Source organism: Megalobrama amblycephala, linkage group LG2 (genome assembly GCF_018812025.1).
Source record: "Megalobrama amblycephala isolate DHTTF-2021 linkage group LG2, ASM1881202v1, whole genome shotgun sequence".
NCBI classification, from domain to species: Eukaryota; Metazoa; Chordata; class Actinopteri; order Cypriniformes; family Xenocyprididae; genus Megalobrama; species Megalobrama amblycephala.
In genome coordinates, this window is record NC_063045.1 from 38,246,171 (window position 1) to 38,260,038 (window position 13,868).

General features: G+C 38.5%; 1 protein-coding gene across 1 annotated transcript in view; it reads left to right on the top strand.

The window, feature by feature from the left end:
• Positions 1 to 11,389, top strand: part of cwc27 (CWC27 spliceosome associated cyclophilin) — a 60,965-nt gene extending 49,576 nt beyond the window's left edge. The window contains exons 12-14 of the mRNA XM_048174684.1: positions 3,319 to 3,428; positions 4,970 to 5,082; positions 10,846 to 11,389. Coding sequence (XP_048030641.1) covers positions 3,319 to 3,428; positions 4,970 to 5,082; positions 10,846 to 11,008 — 386 coding nt within the window. The 3' untranslated portion in view covers positions 11,009 to 11,389. The remainder of the gene's footprint in view (positions 1 to 3,318; positions 3,429 to 4,969; positions 5,083 to 10,845) is intronic.
• Positions 11,390 to 13,868: the final 2,479 nt, after the last annotated feature.

The window sequence follows — 13,868 nt, forward strand, 5'->3', positions numbered from 1 at the left end:
CTAATAATAGGCTACTTTGATTACGTTTATGAGCACTGCAGTCTCAAAATCAGTCTTTTGTCTTTTAGAATAATCGTGTCGTCGCGTTCAGATAGGCTACACCACTGTATCAGTGTCCAGTTTGCACATATAATTAATTTGAAGAAGACTTGATGAAATATGTGTGCATAACTACACCATGCTGGTTAATGTTTGGTGCAGGAGAATGTGTGAAATAAAAACTTTAAACACGGATACTTTATTCTGTATGAGCTATGAGCCACGTGGCTAGTGTTGTTAAACTCATCGCGGAGCTCCGCACTGAAACCGATCATATGCGCGCTCCACGCGTGCATATCATAAAAATTGTATTTTTCATGTGTTCGTATTCAAACTCCAGTTCTGACCACATCGCGAGCAAAATACAAACAACACGTGCTGCTGTGCTGAAGGAAACATAGCCTATACGGCTTGCGCGTTTGAACACAGCTAGAGCAGGCAGAGGTGAATGAGCCGCATTTTTGTGTCATTTGAATTCTCTGCTGTAATGCGATCTCATGCAAACATATTTTTCATTTGTGCTGGTAGATCACAGCAAAACAATCCACATGCACACAAACCTCTGCTCTGGTCGCATCGCAGGAAAACACATGACAAGTGATACTTCCTCATGCATAATACCGCAATTATAATCTTATGCATACTACAGCGCAGTGATTGGATTAAATGAGCTTTATGTCATGAATATATGTCGAGAATCGCTCGAAACGGTCTATGTCAGCATATTCGACCATGCCCATACTTGGGCCGAAAGTACACGATGACGTCAGATTTTGTGACGTTGCTCCGACTCAGCTTTTCAAACCGGAAGACAGAAATCGCTCTGAAAAATGCCACGCCCAAACCACGCCTATCGGTTACAGGCGGCATTCAGGAAAATTCAAACAAATAAATCGTGAGTTAGTTCATACATTTACAGCGAAATGGTGCTAAATTGCTTTGTACCTGGATGTACACCCAAAACCAGGAAAGGACAAGTAAGTTTCCATCATTTTCCGATTAAGTTAAAGATTTGGAGCGATGTAAACAGTGGCTGCGGGCCGTCTCCATTTCAAGCACGAGGACTACGAACCAAATATCTTTGCAATGAAGAGAACCATTCTGAAGGACACCGCGATACCATCGATATTAACTTTCCCAGAGGACGAACAGCCTGGGCATCTGGTACTAAGCGTATTCGCCTAGAGGTAAGACTCGCTGATACTAGACTGATAACACAGTAGCCTATATGTAGTGTTGTAGGTAGCAGTAAAACTGCAAACTTAGCAAAGTAACGTTAGATAGACAATTACATATAAGTTGCATATAAGTTGACCGTTATCAAAGTAAAGCCTCTGTTCTGTAAAACTGAGTTTATTTATCTATTTATGCTAACGTTACCACAAAAGCCTGTTGCTGTATTGGTTGAGATGACTGCAGAGACCGATACATTTGCGAGATGAACCACTGATGTAGTGCAGACAAAATAAAGTGAATTACTGTAAGCTTAAAAATATAATTGACACCCACTTTTGATAAAATCTTTGATCTATGTCCGTGAGTAACCTCAAACGCGCATATGTATGGGCGTGGTGAAAAAATGCGGAACTACCTGCTATTACTGGCCGTAGTTTTAAGCCTCTGGCCAAAAAAGCCTCCGATGACGCAAAATGACGATTTTTGCGCCATCGGAGGCTTTTTTACAGAATAAAAATGCATAAATCTCTCATCTCGGGCTGATATGAAGGGGGAAAGCACGGTAATTCGAAAATACTAGTGGTATTCTACTAATACAAAGCTTAATGCTAAATCCTGAAGTAACCCTTTAATGAGTACCTTTAGTGTTTTCAATGATGTGGAGCCTATACATATCTGTTTACATCTCAAAAAAAGTGTTTTGGGGTTTCATGACCCTTTAATGTTTTCCCCCCCCCTTTTTATTTAAATAATTGTTTTTCTTATTCATTTTTTTGTTATCAGTTATGTACAATAGGTTTTAATGCTACATCTTATGTTGTTAAATGAATGTTTATGGCATTATGTCAGTCATTATGACATGATGGTGTTTTGTGATGATCTTTGACAACTACATAAGCAAAGGTGATAATGAGAACCATATGATGAATCAGTGTATTATAAATGTTACAAACAGATTTTAGTACTTCAATAGGTTGGTATATTAACATTTATCAGTTAATTAACTTTACTCTCTTTTTTGCAGCTTTTTTGCATTAATTTGATCAAAAGTGACAGTGAAGACATTTTGTAATATTACATAAGATTTCTATTTAATATGCTTTAATAAATGTGATGCATAAATTAAATAAATGCAAATAAATGCTGTTCATTGAACTTTCTATTCATCAAAGTAATCCTGATTTCCACAAATATTAGGTTAATGTTAAGCAGCACATCTGTTTCAACATTGATAATAATAAGAAATGTTTCTTGATCATTGAATGATTTCTGAAGGATCATGTGACACTGAAGACTGGAGTAATGATGCTGAAAATCCAGCTTTTTTTTTATAGAAAACAATTATTTTAAATTGTAATTAATATTTCACAATATCACTGTATTTTTGATTAAATTATAAATTTTGAAGAACTATAAATTTTGTTATAATATGGAGGAAATGACAAAACTTTTATTTATTAGATACTTACATGCTTACATTTGCTATTTTTCTTTTGTGTCTTTTCTCTTTTTTTATTTTGTAGTGTTGGCTGTGATTATTTTGAAAGATGGGAGAGCCTCAGCTTTATATAAACACATTTTGATATGTTTCCCATTTCATTTGTGTAATCCTTTCAGTATATATGTCTGTATATCACATGTGTTTCCTTATAATTTGAATAAAATCCATCTCTTTATAGCACAGAAAGTCATTTGGACTGCAAAAGTCATAAATTTTGGCCTTTGCACTGATGAGGGTCTTAGGACATACATTTTGGCATTGGCTATACGATTATTCTTGGAAGGAATCAGCCCACAGGAGCTGTCATCTTCATCTAAGTTTATAGCAGTATAAACTTTATGTATTTCATAGTTATGTCCATATGATAGTAATAAGTTCTGCTCTGGAATTCAGCTGTTTTTCTTTTCATGTAAATCCTTTCAAGTTGGTCACACTACTATCTATCTATCTATCTATATATATATATATATATATATATATATATATATATATATATATATATATATATATATATATATATATATCTAAACTAATAGACAGATTGATGAGGGTAAGTTAATTTCTCTTATCTAGATTGTGATCTTTCTTCTTTTCTCTCAAAGGTGACAGTAAGCCAACAAATGAGGCGGTGACAGAGTACCTGGAGAGCAGGAAGAAGTATGAAGAAATGAGGAAGCAGAAACTGAGGAAGGGTTCTGGAAGAGAGGCTCAGGTGGGTCGGTGCTTCAAGACACTAAGGTTGCGTCTGAAATCACATACTCTTTTATGTAGGTACTTATTTTGAATAAGCAATTACTTTGCGACCACTAAAAAAGTATGTTCTATATAGTATGAATGTGTGTGGTATGAATCATTATCATGTGACCTACTGTACCAGCATCAGTTGTGTCACTTCAGTGCCATTCACAACTCCTTTCCCGTGGCCTCATGGGTTAGTAAAGTGTCCATCGGATGCACAGTTCAGAATCTCGCTGGAAGTAGTAGGTCACCCAGGTGCTTTTTACCTACTCTTTTATGATTACTGTAAATTCTGACATATTTCTTTTGCCACATACTGTTTTTCTTCTACTATATACTGTAGTAGGGAAGTATGTGATTTCGGATGTGGCCTAAGACATTCTTCTGCTCTTATAATGGTAAAAATAAAGGATTTTAGGGTTTAGGAAGAGCTGCCTCATTCCTGCTCGAACTAAGTGACAAGTTTCATCTTAAAAGAACTGTTAGTTTTAAGAATGACTATGCTGCCATCATTTACTCAGTTTCCAAACCTGTTTGACTTTTTGACTGTACGATTACTATGGATATTCTGTCCATCAAATAAAATGTTGCGAGTCGGTTCGCTCGCTGATGTACCTGATGATTAAATCTTATCATTAATCTTTATCATCAAAGCAAAAGCTTTTATGTCAAGTTGTGATATGAACACTATAAATTTAAGAGTAGAGGCCTGGAAAATGGTGAAATCGATGAATCAAGTGTCAAAAAGTTGAACAATCATAAACGTCATAAATATTGACATTATCACAAAAGAAAAATGTGTAACAGATGCTTTCAGCAGATGCAAACTATGATAAATAATGTGTTTTTGTGTTTTTCTTAAAATAAAGTTACCTTTGGCTGCATGTATGTAGTCTTTGTTTTTAAAGGAGAAAAAATCACAGAAGTGTAAAATGATCAAAGGTCCATGTCATAAATAACAAGCGCTATTTAAATCAATTTAAGACATCCACCATATTGTATTCTACTATTCCTTTCATTTCTGCAAACAGAGATGTTTTGCTTGTGGTTGATCATTAAAAAAATTTTAAGTTTTGTTGTTTGTGCGGTCCATATCAGAGTCTGATTTAAGGATGTCATAACAATGACAGCCCGTTCCAGCTGTTTTTGTCCATACAGTTACAGTCAATGGGGTCCAATGTTGTGTTTGGACGTACTGAAAACATCTTCTTTTGTGTTTCTTAGAAACCTTAGAAAATATAGTGCCTCATACACATGAATCATACTTAGGTGTGTAGGATAAAAGTCCAATATAAACTAGAAAATTATAAATCTTGCACACTACTCTACTGACTTGCATCATCACAAAAATTGTTTATTCACAACATTTCGGTTACTCAACATTTCTGTTTTATAGAAGAAAGTAAGTCTTACAGGTTTAGAACAAAATGAAGTTGATTACATAATTTTCTTCTTTTTTTTTTTTTAAATACAATTTGATAAGTCAAAATAACATACTTTCTCTTGCCTCTAAAGACACTTGCCCTTTTGGAAAGCTTCAAATCCAAACTATCATCTGCGATCACGGAGACTCCTAGTGTTCCAGAGAAAAACATCGAGGAACTAGACGACGATGATGATAAGGGCTGGTGAGTGGCTTTTACTCAGTTCTGTATGCTGTGTTCCCCATTCCTACAAAGGTTTAATGCTCTAATGCACATGCAGTTGTCTGTGATCAAATACATTCTCAATAACTCGTGCCTCATTGGTTGTCCCAATGCACAGCTACTGTTTCACATTAAGGTAGCAGAGCTATTTATTTGGACTAACATAGCAAAACGTTCATACCTCTCTCCACATCAGGCACAGCTGCTTGCCTTAAGTGTGCCTGAACCACCTCGCTCTCCAGCCAAGTAATGCGTTTGGCTCTCAAGCGCACTGACACCATTAGAACAGTATGCAGTGTTTGTTTTTGCTGCGCTGCAATAGCCACTTGTGGAGAAGTAGTTTTCTCAGCTGACTTAACTGAGTAAATAACTGCTTCAGCAGACGGAGTGCCCAGATGGAACGTGTCACACCCACCGTACGCCAGACAGGGCACGTCAACCTGCAGTGAGACGCGTGCTGTCTTTTTAACAGACGCTCGTTACGGGCGCCAGCGGAACGAGCGCTCGGCGATAAACCATTGTTGGAATTTTCCATAACACCAGCATATGTTTTGGATATGGGTATGCTGATGTTCCCACCAGGCTTTTAATCAACATAACCAGCAAGACTTTCTTGGGCAACTAGCTTCACTTTCAAGAGCAATTTTGGTTTAGTTGTGATGGTCAACACGATTCATCTACACCAGCACCAAGCCAGCACTAACCATCTGCCCATGTGTCCTCTGATCGCCAGCTCTGAAAATGCAGGATTTTTGCAGGTGTTTTTCGCCATCCATCCATCCATCCATCCATCCATCCATCCATCCATCCATCCATCCATCCATCCATCCATCCATCCATCCATCCATCCATCCATCCATCCATCCATCCATCCATCCATCCATCCAATTTTATAATTTTATGTTGGTGCAAAAACTTTTCCAGGTCAAAAAATATAAATGATGTTTGTTAGTGAATTTCCAGTGTTTAAAACCACGTAATTTTTGGGCAACATTTTTAACCATGAATTATTAAAATTCTTCCAAAAGCAGACCTGTGCCAGTGGCTGCATGAATATTAAACCTTCTTTTCTGGACAGTTTATGAAAATGCATATCATATGCAAACCGATAGTACTTAGGAATGTTCATATTTTATGTTCATATTTTTACCCCTTACCCCGCTGTCCCCTAATTTTTTTTTTTCATGCTGTCACTCGCAACCAGGCACTGTTCCTGGCAGTATTGTGAGCTGTAACAACTGCCTTAGCTGTCTGTATGTCGCTGGAGACATTCCAATCCAACAGCATACAACGAGATTATGAAGACAGAAATGAAATAATTACCATGTCACATCGGTGCTAGATCACTAAATCACACACCACTCACTGTGCAAATATTAAGTCTGTTCGGTTTTATTTTTGCACTCCTTTAAATATGAAGACTAAACACAGCGTAGCTTTTCTTTTTGGCATCCTCTAGATTATTATTTTTTGTCCTGATCTGATGGGAACATTTCCATGTTGGGCTGAGGGTGTTATTGACAGCTGAGTTCTTTGGCCAGGATAACATTTATGATGCTGCAAAATGAATCAGGCTCCAGGGAGCATCAATCTTAATGCTGTATGCGAGGCATAAAGTTATGGCCCTGATTGTGCGCTTAAATACACAAATAGAATATCAATTAGAAATGTTTCGGTTTGATTCTGTTTTCTCCATAATCTTCCTAGCATATGTGATGAAGATGCATGCGTTTGTAAGTACGGCCTCTGAGATGGCGGTAGGTACTTAAAAACTGATTTTGCTCATCCACATTTATGGCTTTCAGTTTGAAAGATGTGTTTTTCTATTTAATGAACTCTCAACATGATTGGACATTACTGTGATTCATAGATGCGCTTTATTTCTGAAGCCCTGCCATGACCAATGCGTCACACGGCACTTCTAGTTTTCCTGAGGATTACGGGAAACAGACTGGTAAATCATTCTGCTTTTTCGCTCTCAGTTAAAACGTATAGCTTCAGTGGTTTGTTTTTTTTTGGGTATTATTTTTTTGGGTATGCCCAATCCATAGATACAGTTCATTGCATACCCAGGGTAGTTTTCCACCGAAAGTGTTTGAAGTGACTCTGCGGGTTGGTTGCGGCGCGTCTTTGCTTAACTGTTTGGTAGACATCCACTGCATATATTTCACGCATTTGCAGGAAGACCGTAAATCATAATCAAACGTAAAGAATGTGGTCGAGTGCATGCCTCTGCAGAGTAATGGCTTTATGCTTGATTAATTATCGGTCTTAATGGTGTGCGAGTCCATGCCGCATCCGCACCGGTGACGTGCTGAGGATAAAGAGAAGATCTGTCAGACCGTCGTCCTCCCTCTTCACGCTGCAAACCACCGCAGGGAAATGAATTGACACGGTGTGTTTTTCACTCGTATTTGCTTTTCATCAAAGACCTTGAGTCTTTATCTAAATATATCCACTCAAATGCTCCAACAAATACCACATGTGAGTGCAAAAGGGGCGCCGCTGTCTGAGCTTGAGTTCCTATGTGTTTCCAATCAGTTACTTCGTCCTCTGGATAGACCGTCATTACTGTCTAAGGACCCCCATGACGCTGGGACGTCTTAGGTCTGATTCTGGGGCGGAGGAGGGACGAGAGGCCCCCAGTGCTAGAAAAACAGCAATGGGAAGTCTGTACCACTTTCTGAATGCCTGGTGCACCCCACGAACGGAACATGGGTTACAACAGGTCAGACACTGGAAGTCAAGTCTGGGCCAGATTGTAAACTATTCCATCTGTGTCTGCGTCTACAAAAACCCCTTTTCGCCCAGGCCTCCTCTCTTGCTTCCCCCTCTTTTGCAAAAGCGAAAGAAAAATAAATTCAGGAAGAGGCTTCCGAGGGCCTCGGCATCATGGCGGGAGCCCCTCCCTGATAAGAGCCCCAATCAAACGGTGGGATTTTTGTGCAAGCCATAACTCTAGGCGAGGAGTCCGACGGGCTGTCATCACCGAGACTGCTAGACAAATTATCAGTGCCGACTGCCTTACGCGACGGGAGTCCTGTGGGTCTGCCAGACTATAGCCATGACATTCTAGATGAGCTGTCACATCTCCTACGGACTTCAAATGGATGCAAGCATGCATGCACGCACACACTCGGTTTAACACTTAAAAATGGGCTCACTTGCAGACTCTTTATGCATCTCTTTGGCCGAATTCAGGGGTTCTGCAATTGCTCAAAAATAGAAGCATGGCGGATTACTTACCAATGAGAAGGCTCATAATTTTAGAGAGGAGGCCGCTTCCATTCTCCATTCCTTTATGTATTCATCTTGACTTGGACAACTAGCTCAATTTAAAAATCTTCCTTCAGCTTCTACAGTTACTTCCTGACACACTTCTGTGAAACCACCAAAAGTTGCACCGTATTGAATGACAGCTGGCAGTTGTTGAATTATTGAAAGTCCCGTCACATCAAGTTCTTTCAAACCAGCCCTGGGCTTTGGAGGCGAGTGCGTTCATTACGATACCTGCACCACAGATTTGGATTCTTGAAGGATAAAGTCTTTCCAGAAATTCTGACCTTCACCAGAATAGCTCAAACAGGTGTGGAATGTCAGTTCCTTGAGAATCTTTTTTTTTTTTTTTTAAGATGAGACCCCAGAGAGCCATTCAGCCATGTCCATGATGTATAACAATGACCTGTTTCACCCTTCTTGACATTTCTTTGAGGTACTCTCCATGTCTTGATTCAGACAGGTCCTCAATAGCCATCATCTCAGTATGAAGTGTAGGTCAGCAGAGCAGGGGTGAGATGTCTGGATCTGCACCTCATCCTAGCCTTACTCCAAAAACAATGCCCTAAATATGACTTCACACAGAATGAAAGTTCAGCCATCATCTGCTCACCCTCATGTCGTTCCAAACCTGTACACTCAAAAATAAATGTTCCAAAAGGGGGTTTTTGCAGTGATGCCATACAAGAACTATTTTTAGTTCTCCAAAGAACTTTTCAGTGAACTGTTCTTAAAAAAATAATATATATAATAAGGACATTTAAAAAATCTTCATGAATCATCGATGCCAAAAAAGAACACTTCATTTTTAAAAGTGTATGACTTTATTTCTATATTTTGAAGAATGATTCAACTGCTTTTGTGCATAAAGTGAAAGATAATTGGTGCCAAAACAACATTGAACCCCATTAACTTTGATTGTAAAGACAAACAAGAAAGAAAGCCTATGGACTTGGAGTGAGATAATGATGACAGAATTTTCTATTCCTTTAAATATCTCAGCGTGGACTTCTGAAATCTTAGAAGCCGTTAGCAGAACCACTCAGATATGACAGAACTGCAAGTTCTGTATTCAGAAACCTGTTGGCTTAGTGTAAACTGTGTCTTGGATTGGGCTGCAGTCTTCAGGAGTCCTCAGGAAGTGACTTTAGCCAGATGTGAGCTCTTCTTTCTAATGCTGGCACTCAGGAATGCTCTGTGGAATGTTAGTCTGCCTGCCAATCACTTCTCCAGCCGAAACGTGAAGAGAGAGGGAAAGAGCATTACTGAAGAAATGCAGTGTAGATGAGCATCTTTGCTGGATTATTGAGTCCTCCTACAAGGGGCGTTGCTGTAGAGGCAGAAGCTGAAGATCAATCACGTTCCAGAAATATCATGGGTGGATCTGATTGTAGCAAAGGATGTGCCACCAATGCAAAACTAAGGTTAAGTTTAGAGTTTATGGTAGGATTAGGGGTTAGTATTTGTTTCAGTGTAATTAACATGATCAACGAAATCTTTAGAATTGGCCATGCAGCAATGTTTGCGCTTAATTGATTTGGGAAAAAAAACATATGATGGCTGGAAATGAACAAATTCTTCTGCGTTGAAGACACGTCTTAGTAAGACTGATAATTTTGGCTTCTGCATACTCAGTCTTGTTGGTTCTAGCTATACTACAGAAAAACAGATTTAGCTGATTTGATATTGCTGTTATTTGTATTATTTATTATTAACTGTTATATTTTTATATTTATAATACTTATTAAAGGTGCTCTAAGCGATGTCACACGTTTTTAGGCCAAAACATTTTTTGTCACATACAGCAAACATCTCCTCACTATGCGCTAGCTGCCTGTCCCCTGAACACACCGTAAAAAAACGCAGTCTCTGTAGTCGCCACAAGCTCCGAAAACGGCAATTAAAACAATATGTTGCAGCCTGGACCACAAAACATAATAAACGTGCTCCAGCCAATAAACGACAAGAATGATTTTAAATGCGCATTCATGACTGTTTCAGGAAGCACGGAGTGAAGGGGGAGGAGGAGGAGGAGGAGGAGGAGGAGGAGGAGGAGGAGGAGGAGGAGGAGGAGGAGGAGGAGGAGGAGGAGGAGGAGGAGGAGGAGGAGGAGGAGGGAGGGAGGGAGGGTCTAGCTAGCCTCTGTTTTGTTTGACAACACTTCGAACGTCAACAGAAAGTTACTCCACCCAGGATCACTTAGAGTACCTTTAATTTATTATTTATTTATTTATTTGCTAGACACCACTCACAATGGGAGCAAATGACAGAATTTTCATTTTTGGATGAGTTATTCCTTTTTAAAGATGCTGTGAAACAGGCTGTTTGTGGACTCGTCAGATTTGGAAGTCCTCTCTGATCTGTTCTGTTCCACCGGGAACTTCCCTCTCTGATTTTGATGATTTATTTGCCTGTGAGATGCGCTTTGCTGTTCTTTTGAACTGAACTCTGTTTCCCTTTGTGATTTAGGATGGCCCATGTTCTGCACTTTGATGAACAAACCAGAAAGGTAAAAGATGCCAACATGCAGGACGAAGACACATTCGAGATCTATGATCCACGCAACCCTGTCAACAAGAGGAGACGTGAGGAGAGCAAAAAACTCATGAAAGAGAAGAAGGCCAGGAGGTGAGACTACAGCTACACTCCTCGTTCACTTCTCACCCGCTGCCTCAAACAGCCCTTCTGGAATGATTCCTGCTCCAACATAAGGGGCAAAAGCATTTCTTCCTGAGAGGAATCATATTAACTGATGTTCTGTCAGTGTAAATGGGACATATCTGCAGCCTCTTTATTAAAAAGACATTCATTTATACCTACTTATACTGGAGAGACTTGTGAAGATGGCAGGTGTTTATTGTTTTTAACCCATAGAGGAAAAACAATACCATCTGCTAATAGTGCATTTTATGAATCTTCATTCAAAAACTTTTCATGAACAGGTTTAGTCATCCTTTTAAAATGAGTGTACATTTTCATCACGGCAATAAAACTCATTATTTCTAATGTTTAAGCATTGTTGTTCACTTTGTGACCTAACTAATACATTGAATTCACTTGCACATAATTGATTTGGGGGAAAAAAAACGTGTTTGTAAGTAGATTGAATTCTCTGTCAAGCTACATAGACCAATTCATCCTAAAACTGGTTGGAAATCAATCATTCACATACCTGATGCAAATACAGAGAGAGTAAGGTAACCATTAGCTGATTTAAAATTTTAAATTCTACACTTATAACCCCGTTTTCACACTTATTTCTAGACTCTCATTATAGCAAAGCAAAATCAATTTCTCACACAGTGTCTACACTGATAATAATGGGACCGTTCTAGTTTGTTAAACATAATTTTTGGGCTGTGATTGGTTTGAAAAAATTGAATTGAAAAAATTCAATGTATCCATTAGGGGTTTAAATCGGACGTTCCATCATGATATTACGACATTATTATACCTTAGCCAGAATATTTGCGATACCTCAAAACATGCCATGATACAATATAACGAATCTAACAATACAGTTTAAATACAATAGTTTTTTGTTAAATAATAATTCATTACAAAAACTTAAATCTGACATATATACATTTTTTGTTAAAAATACACATTTCGTCATTAGTCAGTTCATTGATGCACTGATCCATATTGATGTATTATTACACCTAGCATGTATTACGTAATTTAATAATCATTTATGATTACATTGCCTATAACTGACCATAATAATAATCATGTTTTTATATATTTTAAGAATATCCTTAATAGTTAGTAGTTTCTGCCCCTAAATGCATGACATACATTTATATTTTGTTTCAGTATATATCACGCTATGCGAATCTATTACACATATACAAATGTCTGTTTTTTTTTTTTATCTAATTGGTTCAATGACCAGCCTTATGCAGCCATATGAAGCTGTAGCAGCGTCTCTTATCTCTACTTCATATCACCGGCCATGACTGCCATCGTAAAAAAAAAGAGGAGCTCTTCTGCAGAAGCTGTGAAAACCTGCGAAAACTAGATCCACTCCACATCTGCCCTAAATCGAGCAAGTACGAACCTCAGAGTTCAACCTGTCCATTAAATAACAGGAGTAATGCAAGACACACATGACCGTAGTGAAGTAAACCAGAGTTACGCTCGTCTCGTCCTGCAGCCATACGTCCAGAAAATACAGTCTGAATCATAGCTTGATTCTCCCACCAAAAACCTCCCATTTGTTTAAAACGGTGGCAAGATAATAAACAGTTCCTATCGTTTTTCCTGTCGTTCCTATCAGTCTCGTATTTTGTTACCAAAGAGCCGAGTCCATTGGCGTTCCTCATGATGTCGGCTGACTGTGGTTTGGTCTAAATGATCTACCACGAGTGTGCGCGACCAGCAGCACGGTTTGGCCAGCGTGCAACCTTTTACTGCTCCTCTGGGATCACGCTTAAATTTTCATATGGAACAGGAAGGAGAGTTAATGTTACACCATAAGAGCCGCGTGGCCAAAGCCGCTGCAAATTTAAACCAGGTGAGACGCACCAAAGCCAGCGCAGCTTCTAGCGCTCTGACTCGCTCTACTGTGCTTTTGTCACTGGGAGACTTTTATAAAACCACTGGGTCTGCGATTTCAACACATCATTACACCATGGACACATTCAGGGTTGTTCCTAAACATAACAAGGACTGATCTGATAAATTATGCTAGATGTATGGACTGGGAGTTGCTGTCTATATACTGTAGGTGGAGTGCGATATCCTTCATATAATAGTTAATTTACATTAAAAAAAAAATAAAAAAAAAAAGGCTACCGTCAATTGTCTGGTTACCAACATTCTTCAAAATGTCTTCTTTTGTGTTCAACAGAAGAACGAAAGTTGTACAGGTTTGGAACAGCTTGAGAGAGAGTAAATGATGACAGAATTTTAATTTTTGGTTGAACTATCCCTAGAATTTGTTCCCATGACTCAAATCATTAAATTGTGACCACACTTGATTAATTCGTTCCCTAGTCTTAATTTAATTAAATCTTGTCCACAATAATTAAGATAATAGTTAAGTTGTGTGAACAATTTCTAAATTTGTGGTTGTTCCACCAACCCCCACCCCCGCATGTCTTGAGCGAGACTGTGTAATTTAATATTTTACATAAATAAATTTTTATAAATATAGATGAAATTACTATGATGACACATACTTAGTTATTTAAAATGAATACATACTGTGTGCTTTATAGTAAAGAAATACAAGTACATTCTTTCTGAATTATCGACATCACCAGTTTGAATTTTATGCAGTATTTCTAATTGTCAGATGTATAAGAGGCTGATGAATACACACCAGGAGCAATTTTTTTGTTTTTTTGTTGTTGTAATGTGGCCCCTGTTTGAGTTGACCTTTTTCATTTACCTTTACTCTGGCAAGAAACATGAATATTGGCTCTCACAGTGGACTTTGAGGTGAGAGAAGACAAGACAATGTCACTCTTGAGCAGCAACACTTAACA